General features: G+C 42.5%; 1 protein-coding gene across 3 annotated transcripts in view; it reads right to left on the bottom strand.

The window, feature by feature from the left end:
* LOC142560042 (uncharacterized) overlaps positions 1 to 13344 on the bottom strand; it is a 37318-nt gene that overhangs the window by 5401 nt on the left and 18573 nt on the right. Inside the window, exons 14-21 of one of the 3 annotated variants that reach the window (XM_075671810.1) lie at positions 11666 to 11728; positions 10903 to 10950; positions 9683 to 9832; positions 7834 to 8007; positions 6754 to 6804; positions 3448 to 3535; positions 2819 to 2898; positions 2279 to 2333 (exon numbers count right to left, since the gene is read on the bottom strand). In XM_075671810.1, the coding sequence (XP_075527925.1) occupies positions 2279 to 2333; positions 2819 to 2898; positions 3448 to 3535; positions 6754 to 6804; positions 7834 to 8007; positions 9683 to 9832; positions 10903 to 10950; positions 11666 to 11728 (709 nt within the window). The remainder of the gene's footprint in view (positions 1 to 2278; positions 2334 to 2818; positions 2899 to 3447; positions 3536 to 6753; positions 6805 to 7833; positions 8008 to 9682; positions 9833 to 10902; positions 10951 to 11665; positions 11729 to 13344) is intronic. The other 2 variants (XM_075671811.1, XM_075671812.1) reach the window with 2 other exon arrangements.

The raw sequence follows: 13344 nt of genomic DNA, 5'->3' as shown, positions 1-13344 counted from the left end.
TCGAGGATTTTAAAAAACGCGCCAGTTTTTCATTGAAACTGTTAAATATGGTGTATAGCTATTGCCATCTAGAAAAGTCAGCATGGCAGCCGCTACTAGCTGTACCAGTAGCCAACCGTACACAAGTGAGGTCGCCATTTTGACCTGTGTCGTGTTGGCCGTATCGGTGTGGGGTGTGGTGTTATCGTGATGGCACCAGGCAGGAGATGCCACTACAGTGCCACTTTCAAGCGAAAAGTTGTGATAGCCGCAGAGGCATCGTTGAACCTTCAAGCCGGGATACTTCGGCGTCGACGAGAAAAACGTCCATCATTGGAGGGGACAACGACAGCAGCTTTTTGCGTGCGCCGTAATGAGGACGGCATTTAGCAGACCAAAGAAAGGCCCTCACCACGAAGTGGAGACAGTTTTGGCAGACTTTGTTCGCATGCAGAGAGCAGCTGCCCTTCGAGTGACAACAGAAGTGCTCCAAGAGAAAGCTAGGGAACTTTCGAGGGAGCGAGGCCTAACGCCAAAGGATTTCAAACCAGCCGGGGCTGGCTTCAGAAATTCATGAAGCGCTTCGGCTTCAGCCTCCGACGTCGCACTTCAATCACCCAGAAGTTGCCAAGCGATTTCGAAGAAAAGCTGATAGCTTTTCAGCGCTACGTGCTGCGAAAGAGAGAAGCGGCAGGCTACAACCTTGGGCAAATCAGCAATGCCGACCAGACGGCTGTGTATTTTGATATGCCAGTGGCGTAAACCGTGAATGAAAAGGGTGCCAAGGAGATGAAGGTGCGCTCCACGGGTTACAAGAAGCAGCGCGCAACTGTGATGCTGTGCTGCACAGCTGATGGACATAAATGGCCTCCTTACATGATATTTAAAAGGAAGTCACTGCCTGCTCGAGAAACTTTCCCAAGAAATGTCACTGTGCGGGCAAATGAGAACGGGTGGAATACGGGTGCGATGGTGGAAGAGTGGGTTAAGATTGTGTGGCAACAGCGTCCAGGAGCCCTTTTGACAAATAACTCGCTCCTTGCTGTCGACTCTTACCGTGGGCACTTGACCAACAACGTGAAGGCTGCGCTCGCTGTCATACCGGGCGGTATGATGGGCCAGTTGCAGCCACTTGATGTCTGCATCAACAAACCTTTCAAGGATCGTCTGTGGAAATATTACATGGACTGGTTGACTGACGAAGACCACATGCTAACGGTAACGAGCCGCATCAAACGTGCATCGCTATCGCAGCTGGTGGGCTGGGTAGCTGGAGCGTGGAACATCCCAGGTACTTTGATTGTGCACGCCTTTAAAAAGTGCAGCACATCCAATGCACTTGACAGTACCAAAGATAGTGCACTGTTTGAAGGTGACAGTGACAAGGAACACAGCGACGAGTCTAGCAGTGATGACAACATTGAATGAGCTCTGCACATTCAGATTCAATAAATGCTGTTGGCATTTTGTGAACGCTGTTCTCGCTTTTTTGTTCGGCCTACATTCGAGGTAGTGTATTTTTTTTTGTTAGCTTTGGACTGTAGAGGGTTGGCTTAAAATCGGGGTCGGCCTAGATTCGAGTAAATACGGTATATTACATTATTTAGGGCACTCTGAGACTTGCCAGTAATTTTTCTCAAGGTTTGGGGGTCTAGGACCTTCAGTTAAAGCAAAAAAATAATAAAAAAAGTAAGGTAAAAGTAATGTTATTGCATCCTGCCCAGTCTCTCACTGCTCCTTCATTGCTCTTTGGTACCTTTGTCAGATGCCAACCTAGAAGGGTTAGCATAAGTGCACTGTGGACAGAAGAAAAAGTAAGAACAAGACTAGTCAAAATGTATTGTTGGGCTAGCTAATTTATTATAGTGGCAAACGGTGGTAGAGAACACGACAGACACAAAAAGGAGATGGGGACGATCACAGGCGCCTTCTGGTCATCCCCATCTTCGTTCTTGTCCACCGTGTTCTCTGGTGCCGTTTGCCACTATAGGAACGGAACAATAGACAGGTAATTGCTGCAAGCCCTGCCTCAGCTGAAACGACTTGAGGGGTAACAGGGAATGTTCTGTTCCCATACAGATGTGCCATGACAAATCCTTTCAAAAATTTATTTGGAAATATGTTCACTGAAATTCACCGCACTCACTTCAGTCTGTTTTCAGGTTTGAAGAAAAGCTGTTGCAGGAACCCTTTCAGTTCACTAGTCTATCTAGTGAACCATCTTTCCCACTCAGATACTATCTTTCCCACTCATTATTCTCTAATGTGCTCAAGAGCTACGTTCTTATTTCCATCTTACCAACAGCAGGAATTTCAGGGGCATCTTGAAAGCTGGTAGCAAAGTAGTCTTCCTCCTGAGAGAGAATGTACAAGTTACAAGCAGCACTAAAACAAGGCAATGTGTCTCAGAGTTATGCTTTTGCAAACGAGAAACACAAAAAGTACCACACGAATTGGCAGAATCTTAGCGGCATGGAGACACTACTACAGTAGTTGTTGCCATTGGAAAACACAACTGCAATAAACTTGTGGGTTACAATACTTTTCACCTCTTTTAGTACATAAATACTGCTCGTACATATTTAGGGCCTAGAAATTTGCAAGCTAAAAAGAAAGTTCACCATTAAAGAAAAGTGACATGCCGTTGGTGAAATACGGTGATACTACATCATAAATGAAATACAACTGCCACTGACCCACTTTGAATCAACAAATTTTGGGGTGAACAGATTGTAAAAGACATAGGATGTGTTCAACAGGCTCGGAAACAACATCCAGGAAATTCATCTTAATTACATTACTACTATCTATGTATACTGCAGAATGACATGATACGTGCCTTTGTGTCTGAGCTAAATGTGCTCTTGAAAGGATCGCCAGCAAATGGGTCCTCTGGGACACCACCTTTGAATGGATCAACTGCAAAGAATGATGGAATGTGAAATGAAGTCGCATAACTAGAAAAAGTGCAGTGGGAAGAAAGAAAAGATCAGTACAAAAAGCCTGCTGTGACCAGAGAGTGCAGGAAGATGCCTTACCCCCTCCCCCCTGTATGAGGAAGGAATAAGTAGCTACACCATTCACCCAGCAATCAAAAGGTTCAGCAATGCCTCTTGCAACACAGCTGTATTTTTGCATTCCTTCCAGTGTTGAGATTCATTTATAGTTGCAGCAAACAATTCTTAATCAGGCCTGACAATGCATGTGCACTGATCAAGGCATTTTGGGGTGTCACGCATAACCACATAGTTTTTGATCAAAACAGTTACTAAAAAGTAAAAAGAAAAATTCTGATTCCAGTCAAACAGAGACAGATGTTCAGCAGTCAGTTGCAGAAAAAATGTAACATGTATTAATTGCTTCTGCTGCTGACTGCCCAAAATTATGCCCAATGTGACCACCTTTAACCTACTATCTTAAATGTAGATTTAAGCTAGTTTAGATAAATAACTAATTTAGTACCCTTACCTGATTTGAAGGGGTCTTCCCCACCAAATGGATCTCCAAGGAAGCCGTTCATGTCATTGAATGAGTCTTTGCTTTTGAAGGGATCGTCCTGAAAGAAAGCAATGCAGATACATCACGAGCACGCATTGGGGCTACAGGACTGCATAAGTTATTCTTGTTAAAATGTCCCAGAAGATAGGCTGCAGAATTTTGATTTCCACTTATGGTTTTACGACAATGTCCAAGGAATGTTAACATGCCAGCAGTCTTTGAAAATGTGCAGTCATGGAAATGCACACGGATGTTTGGGGCAAGTGTACAGCTGTATGTCCACCTTTTGTCACTCACACCTTAGCCGACATTGTGGCTAGAGTTTCCAAAACTGCAAAGACAATGAATCCTTTTCGTGCTGCACTGGCAGAAGCTGATTGGAATGCAGTCAACAAAAGTGATTCACAGGAAGTTTACAATACTTTCATCACTATATTTGTTTCAGTGTGGGCTAAGTGTTTGTATATAAGGTTTTCAAAAATACTCAAAGCACGAAAGCCATGGATAAATGATGAAATGTCTTAAAATGATCAATAAAGCAACTCAGCTGCACCTTTTAGCAGATACAAGCCTGTGTGACCTTTTGTGTTTTTGCTATCGATGTTCCCACATACAATAAATTTGCACATTGTATCTGCATTGTATCTGCACACTATATCTGTTTCCACTACACACTTAACGGCATCCTCGAAACCAGAGTTCAACAGCACAAGCATCTTGGCTTAACAATAATATCCGACCTCAACTGGACATCACATATTAACAACATTACTTCTTCAGCATTACGAAAAATCTTTTTTTCAATAGGTGCCTGTGGTTGGCACCAACTAATGTCAAACTTTTAACTTACATTACATTTGCGAGACCTGTCCTTGTAGTAAGCTAATGTTGTATGGTTCCCGTACACTAAAACTAACATATCTAAACTGGTAAGTGTCCAGAGAAAGGCAATTAGGTTCATCCACTGAAAATACCAGCGCAGTGATTCACCTACCCTTCTCCTAACACATCCAGGGCTTGCAACTTTGGCTGTTCGAGCAAAACGAGCTAGTCTAAAATTTCTGCATTAAATACTACACAACTGACTAAAAATAGATGCTTCTGCATACGTTACCCTTTCTAAATCCCGCATACTTCACCACAATCATCCGTACAAACTAAACGAGTTTCCTTGCAATAACAATACTTTTCAGTTTTCCTTTTTCCCTCGTGTTGTTCGTAAGTGGAGTAACCTAGCTGCATCTATAACACAGTATCGCAGTCTGATTTTGTTAAGTTATTGGAAGATGAAATAAGTAGTTAGAAAAAAAACAGTTCTTATGCACATATAATCGTCAGAACTCCCATTTTTCTGAACTATAGCTAAACATTTACCTCCTGTGTTTAATTGTTTCTGTAACATTGTAATAATCTTAATGAACATGTAGCCTAAAGTATACTAATTATGTGACTTGTTCATTTTATACATAATATTATTGTTGTGAAATTGCACAGTGAACCTATTTGATGTATATCCAGCTACATGGCTGGATGTTTTTACCATTCGGGTTATAACACATGCATTGTATGTGTAATCATATGCCCACCTGCTATGGTTTTGATATGAAACTGGCCGTATTGTAAATAAATAAATAAATAAATAAATAAATCTTCAACTTCTGAGTTTCTCGTGAGAGGCAGTGTAACATACTGGCAGTTTTTTCTATCTCTCTCCCCAAGAAAGCAGGTTTTCAGCAACACTTGGGAGCAAATGTACTTTTAAGTTCGAATTCCCCAAGTTCTCCATGATGCGTGCAGCTGTAATATTTGGCAAAAGATCTCAACAAATACCGTATTTGCACAAACCTAACGCGCCCCTTTTTTTCCGAAAAAAATATGGCTCTGAAAATTTTCTGCACATTAGAACTGGACACGCAACCAAAACTGTGTTTGTGGCATTGCCAACAGCCTACTGTTCACAGCTCCATCACCATGACAAGACGGCAGCAACGCAAGCTTTCTTGTATGTTGCTGTGGGTTCATTTCTTGCTTGAGTACGATCACTTTTGGAGATACCACCTCTTTAAAGAGATTTCGTGTGACTCGGCACCGAATGCATGGCATGTACAACCACCAGCGTTTCTGGCGCTGTGCAAAGCTTGCTATTTGCACAGAGTTCCAGGAACACCCTCGGCTGCATATTTCAACGAGTCTGCTGCATATAAAATCTCTGAAATTGGATCTCTAAAAGTGATAAATACTGCCTTGTGTGCTTGGTATCTGTGGCCAATGAGGCGCAAATGGTGGCAACTCGCTGCTTTCATTATGAAAGCTCATTAAAAAAATGTTTCCCTTCTGTAAAGGTAAATTCTGCACGACTAGTTTTTTATGATTGCAAACTTGAGACACGCTATATTTATCTTTTATAAATCAGGTGCACGTTACCTTCAGGTGTACCTTACATTCAGGTGCACTTTTATTTTCCAACTTTCAAACCACAAGGTTGGTTGAGCAGTAAGTTCGGAAACGCATTAGAATCATGTAAATACAATACCCCCCGGCATGTCAAGTCTCAGTGCTACCGAGCCTGTTGAGGACCAATCATCTGCAGTATCTCAGAGTATGATGGTGATAGCTTTCCCCATATGGAAAAGAAAACAACTATGATGGAGCGTCACGTGATAATCTCAAACCGTAGTGAAAAAGATATAAAGGAGGAATCAGGGGAAATCGCCCAAGCACATGATGGCAAGCGGCTGTTTCTAGTCACCCCAAACAGTTACGCTGGGTTCATCATCTGCTTGTGTGCCGCGCCGCTTGGAGGTTTAAACTTAGACACTCCAGACATTGTGTTGCCATTGCAGCAGCAACAATCGTCCTAGGTATCAATGCAGAGAACTAAAGACATTAAATGCATCGACCAGAAAGCAAGTAGCGGCAACTGCAGCAGCAAGCGACGCTCAAACCTACCACGAACAAAGCTTTGTAGAACATTGTTCCCCGATTCAATGGAAGATGTGTTTATGTTCCATGATTCCCCAAAGGAAAGCAGGGAGAGAACAACATCGACACAGGAGTAGGTTGCCCTGCGAAGGCTGACTGCCTTACATCATGCTCTCTCCTTGTTTTTTTCCCTATCCTCCGCGATTTTGAATGACACTTGAAAGCATGCATTTGATGCGACTATAGGTGTTATGCTGCCTATTGCACCCACTGACTCAAGATGTGCCAATTTGCACAAAGGGACCCCCCTAAGCATTCTTAGTGGTGCGATCTCTGCGATCAACACAATGTTACCTTGCTCTCTTCATCAGCTGCACTGACAAAGCTAGTAGGGCTGCTGCCTTCCTGTGGGAGCAAATGAAAAACCAAGCAAAACAAACTGAGAACTCAGGAGGGCAAGAAGCAATGCAGTCACAACAAAAGGGAAAACAAAGTAATAAGCAAGCACGGAAGGCACTTGTTTGCCTCCCACGAGCAAGCAAGTGCGAAACTAAAAGAAAAAGCGCGGATGCAAACCTGCTGAAAGCATTTAAGTGATACTTGCAGGAAAAGCAAACGGACAAGCACGCCTCTCATTCCTTGCCGTACAGTCACTACAACACTGGTGTGTCCATCCATCGCACAACTTCACACACAACTACGGCTGTTATAATTAAATTATTCAGCAGACACAAACTTTATAAAGCCAAAGTGCAGTAGGCCTTCTTTAAATCAAATATGTAGGGGCCTAAGAGTATGTCTTGCCACAATTTTGGCCTAACATAAACGCACAGAAAGTACCCGACAGTAAACAAAAGTCACCAGCCTGTTCAGCTTATAGGAGAATTTGTTTTAACAAAGTTTGTCTTAAAAAGCAGTCTACTACTCAGTCATCTTTCGCTCTAAAAAAGTTTGCACCCTTTGGGGTGTATATCTGCCACACAACAATAATCGTCATCTACCTTGACGCGTTTCTTTTCTTTAACACTGCGAGCCCGGTACTTTCCAGTGACGAACGGCATGCGCGTTATCAGCATGGCATGGCTTATGTTTGGCACTTCACAGGCACCAAAATCGGAAGTAGTGGCGTCTATGTAAACATCCAAAAGCAAATCCGAACTGTGCGCCAGCGCCCTGGCCTCCGCAGTGCAAATCATTGAAGGAGTGGAAGCACCATGAAGGCCGTGTTTCAGCGCCATAACTCCGCTTCTGCTGAATGCATTGAAGTACTTTTAGCGGCAAAGTATTTCTGAAGTAGCCTATTTTTACTTCAAATGCATTTCTCCTTCCCAATAAGAAGTGATTTAGGGGCCCTAAGTGCCCTTGGCACAAATATGTGTTTCTTGATTTGTTTCAAACTATTTGCTTGACTGCACCGAGAGAGTGGTGACTGACCGTGTTGGAGAGCTGTTGATACTCCGGTTCCAACCCTGTCGAGAGCTGGTCCTCTCGCAGCAGGGACTCTGGCACCAGACCCGGGTCACCAGCTTGGAGTGCACGCTCAACTTGCGATACCCATGTCTTTAGCTGCAAGTGCTGCTCCTCCAGTGCCACATGCTTTGCCTTCACCTGAAAAGCCACACAAGTTTACAGCAAACTGCATCCAATACCTAAAACAGAAAGCGTCCATCATTGGAACTTCTAAGATGCCAATTGGTGATCACAACAATGAAACAACACAGCGTCTCTTGGAGAGAATTCTCCCCTGCCTTGGTGCTTGTCTATAAACACTGCAATAAATGAATACTACATTAAAATGGACACTAAACAGAAACATAAGTTGAGCTGTATTAGTGAATTACCTTGATAGAATACCAGAAATTATAGCAGAACCCCTTTCACGATGACTGTCAATGTTAATGTGATTATCATGAAAGCTATCTAGGGACACACCGTGTTGGTGGACATTTATTTACAACCTGTAGTTGGAGATGTATGCTGAGAAAGCACATTAACACACCCACATGCCATAGCACCTACACCTTCGGGCACCACAAAGGAATCTTCACTAAAAGCGGCCTCCCAACCATGTATCCAGTGCAGTCCTGTTAGTCCCACGCCACAGTATCTGCACATTTGGAACCCACTAACAAAGCTTCACTAAACGTGGCCTCCCAACAGCAGCCAGTTTCGTGCCACAGGCACTGTAGATTAGGGGTTCATTACCTTCAGCTTCGAATGAACTACGGCACACTTGTATAGGCATCTGTTTCAGCCATAAAGCTTTTATTTAGAAGAGCATGCATTCTCACATTTATCAGTCGTGCCGTGTAAAGTTTTGCCGTGCATCAGTCAGTACTGTGAATGAGGTCAAACAGATACTGGCAGAGCAAAAAAATGCTTGAGGTATGCAAAGAATGCTAATTGCATTAGAAATCTATTCTTCCCGTGAGGAGGCTTGGCAAACCAGAAAACATGCAAAAGATGCAAAAGCAAAATACGGATGGCGCCTCTACCTTGATTGCTGCACCAGCACTTCGATTTTGACATCCACTCCGACTTGGTTAATTACTTTCACTAAAGATGAACTACAGTGAACTCTAAAAAAAATGAAAAATCCATGATGTTGCATTAATGTACGGCGCCAACACTTCGGCACGAAATATTTAAAACCAATGTTTGGCCTTCATTTTATCTTGTAGTAAAACCTATTTACACAATTTCATGAAAAAATTATTTATGTAAGAATTATTAAAGAAATTGAAACATTGCCTTGTGAGTCTAAACTAACCGCGTGCAAACTAATTTAGTGCTTTCCTTTACTGCCCTATTAGAGCGAACTGCTGTTTCTGTTTTCCTTCAGAACTTACTGCACTTGCAACTCATTGCACCAGGGATCAGGAACATGCTCTTGCATAACTGGACAAGCTGTGCACAAGTACACCACAGTATCTCGCCTTCCAGCCTAGCTGCACATGGGGCACCCATATTAGTGGTATTCTAGGTAAATTACGAGGTCCAAAGTCCTGAAATTGCACACTGGTTTGTGAGTGACACCACAGTGGAGGACTCTAGATTAATTTTGACCATATCTGGGTTCCTTTAACATGCATCCAAAGTGCCGTAAACAAGTGTTCTTTTTTTACATTCAGCATCCATCAGAATATGGCCAGGTATCGAACCTACGACCTCATGCTCAGCAGCACAATGCAATATCCCCTGAGCCATCGTAGTAGGCATTCCAATTACCCACTTCAGCCCTGCACATCAACGTGAGTGCCAACAAACACACACATGCACACACCTGGCTGATCTGCAGCTGCGTGTCCTGCTGCGTCTGGCTGAGTGCTTGGACCTGTGCCTTCTTGTTGTCAATCTCGGCCTGCAGTGAAGACTCCTCTTGGCAGAGGCCCATGAGCTCGGCCCGCTTCTGCTCCAGGTCTCGCTCTTGTTCCTGGAAGCAGACATGGCAACATGTCAGGCTTAGTATTCCTCTACTGCAAAACCAACACTGGAATATGAGAGCTGCGAATGTCGAGCGAACACTCTGAAACAGTGCCCTAGGACCACATTGTAAAACAATCACTTTTAAGGTCACTTCTGCGCAACATTACCATTCAGTGTGATGTTTAAGTCTACCAATAGGAATAGTTAGACATTACAATGTTTGCATTTGCCATACTTGACATACAAAGGCTATCAACAAGAACAACACCCATCTAAAAGTTTATTACATTTACTTCTGTTGGTTCAGCTGCGATAGCTGGGGCAATCAATAGCAATGTTGCAGTGACACTTCTCAGTATTGCACTCCTGAATATGGTATTAAGAAACAGGTGCCAGAGCATGAGCCCCAACTACCGCCCAGACTTGAAAAGCATAAAGCCACATACAGGAATAGTGTCAAAGTCATGCATCCACAAAGATGCGGTCCTAGTTGGGAATTTTCCATTAACTCTATAAAGTGTGGAATGATTGAAACTTGAAAAATTCATCTTGTGCTTTGTTATTGGAGTTGTGCTTGGCATGCTTCAACACCTTTTATAAGGCTGCTGGAGATGAAAGTTCCCTACCACAGGCATTTCTACAAATGTCTGTTTTAACATAATCCATCACAACAGTCTGGTAAGGTATTAGAAAAGACAATAACTATACTGACAAAAAGCAATGAAAGATAAAATTTTAATTGTGATGAAGTAGGATAAGCTTAACCATCATGGAGGATCTTAAGGTCAAGACGTTAAACAATGAATCAGTGAATGACAGAGTGGAAGAAACTCTTCACAAAAAGCAGTCCCAAAAAAGAATGGTAAAAAGTTGCCAGCTATGTGCCAATTTATTACTGTCAGAATAGTAATGTATATAAACAAAACTGCTGTATAACCCAAAAGCCTAAACAAAGATGCGTCAAACTTGTACAAAAAGCAGAAGACAACAAAAGCCAAAGTGACTCTTGCAGTAAGATCTGTGAGCACATGATGCAATAAAGTACTGTAATATAGAAAAAAGGCACAACAGACTCACCTCTAAAAGTTTTGACTGCTCTTCAAGCTGGTTCTTCAGTGCTGACACCTATACATAAACATGGGCAGAATAGAATGGCACATAAGCTGGCCAGAAGGCCATTTCATCTCCCTTGGGTAAAAGCATCAAAAGGTTCTGCTGCAGATGAAAATTTTATTTCAGCGTGATACAGAGAAAAGAGACAGGCATGCGAAAGACAGGTAAGCATGCAAGAGGTGGATTCTGACTTGAGACTAACTGACAAAGCCGACACTCTTTCGCACAGAGTGACAATATATTACTAACTGATCTACAAAACACAGCTAAAAATGTACACAGGAAGTCGTTCAGTCAAACAGACTGAGAATAAACCTGCTGAACAAGTCTCATGAACAAGAAGGCATATAAATGACTGCCTTTTTTGAAGTGCAGATACATGAATACCTACAACTGCGTGTAACCACAGTTCTATGTTTGCAAAAACTCCTTTAGAGTTTTGTGATTTGATCAATTAGGCATGATACAATGCTTCTCAACACCTCGGACTTGAATCTTGAAATGCCTCATTTCAGGACAATTACCATGACTGCCATTGCACAGTACAAGTTGCTCATGCAAGCAAGAAAAAGGGGTCATGCAAAATTCATGCAAACCAGAAAAGCAGGTACATCATGCTGGCAGAAAGCAGCGAGGGAAAATTTGTGCATATAGCACCTTGAGCACGAGTTGCCAAGTTTAAGTGAAAAGTAAGAAAATAAGAAGACAAAGTAATAGTGGTATGTACCTTCGCTCTCTCTTCTTCAAACTCCTCTCTAACTTCTGTTAAGTTTCTATCTAATGCTGCTTTCTAAAAAAAGCAAGAAGAAAAAAAAAAGACATGCATGTCTATTCATGACCATCACACTTGACTCGGGCATGTGGTCAGCAAACACAATGAAACCACAAAAGCAACAAAGTGCTCCTGGCAGAACCCACTTAATGCAAGTTTCAGTGCCATTTGCAAATATTGCACATAAGAAGCTACATGCTTTAAACTAAGCTAGTGCTCGGTGATCTGAAGCTTAATTGTTGGCGCACGATTATACACAATGCCAATAAGCCTTGAGACCTCATCACCCAATTTTGTAGTTTACTTTCTTAAAGGAGTCTTCATTCCTATAGATTAAAGGAGTTTGAATCCCCTGAAGGACATAACTTCAAATTGCTTCTGCTACTTGCAGAAAATAGGGCAATGCAAGATGCTGTACTAAATGGGTTATGCTGTAAAGTGCAACATTTAAAATAAATAAGAATAAAAAAAAGCAGGCAAAACATGGCAAAACTGTCTTGTGTGAGGGCTATCTGGGAACATGTTCTAGTTGAGAAGCAGCACTGTGTTCCTTCCTAGGCATCATTGTATATTTAGTGCGGCATCCTTGAGCAAGAGGTATGTCAAAAGGATATCTGAGGTGGTAAGATCACAAGAATGTGACCCGTCATCTTTAGATTCAATTTTGTTTCATGCACACCAGTACTTTCTGCAGACCTCCATAGCCAAGTTATTCCTTCCTACATTTTCATAGGGAATAAACATGTTGCTAGAAGCATTTGTGAATGCCTGTATCGTTGTTGCCCTGCCCATTGTTGAACTGGTGTACACAGCACTGCTTTTCAACTGACAAGGATGCATCGTAGGTTCTAGGAAATATGCAGTACTGCTTGCCATGCTGCGACAAATCATGGCTAATGGCGAACAAAAGGTGGCAGCAGTGCAAGGCGCACAATACAAAAGGCAAGGTTTGGGGTCTCCTATGCTCAGACATGCAAATGCAGCACTCGAGGGAATGAAGGGTTCAGCTGGATTCCACTACACGCTGCCACAGATAGCAGATGCTAACTGCGCACAATGCACGGAGCAAGAATGCCAGTAAAACATGATCATGCAACTCTTCAAAGTGTGTAAGTGCAAGCCTCGACCCCTACAGTGCACTACAGTATGCTCTAGTGCAACAGTGGCTTTGACAATTTCTACTGCAACGAATGCCTTCCTTCATACTCATTTCCAACTTACATATGGCCGATAAGCTGGCAAATCAGTTGAGTCCCACTCTCTACTGACCTTACAGGAACATAACTGTGGACTGATCTGCTAGCAGCTAGTTGATAAGTAATTCTATGGTAATACATAGGGAAATTGAGACATAGAACATTGCTGCTATGGCATGCATTGTCACTTTCGAGTTACACTACGTAAACTACAAAAAGTCAACAGATTCAGATGGGCAGTATTTAGGTGCTATCCACATGCACAACATTCTTTCACCCTTTTCTCCAGCTCCTCTAAGGTACCAAGAACACAAAGCAGAACTAAATACAAGTTGGCACAACGACATGATTATATTGTGTAATGCTATAAGATCACACGGCAACACTGCCCGAGCTTTCTTTGAAAAACATGTGATATGGTACTTTTGTAGACTCCAT

This window comes from Dermacentor variabilis, chromosome 10 (assembly GCF_050947875.1).
Source record: "Dermacentor variabilis isolate Ectoservices chromosome 10, ASM5094787v1, whole genome shotgun sequence".
Classification (NCBI taxonomy): Eukaryota; Metazoa; Arthropoda; class Arachnida; order Ixodida; family Ixodidae; genus Dermacentor; species Dermacentor variabilis.
Note: the sequence above shows the minus strand (reverse complement) of the source record. Positions and strands in the feature narration are given on the sequence as shown.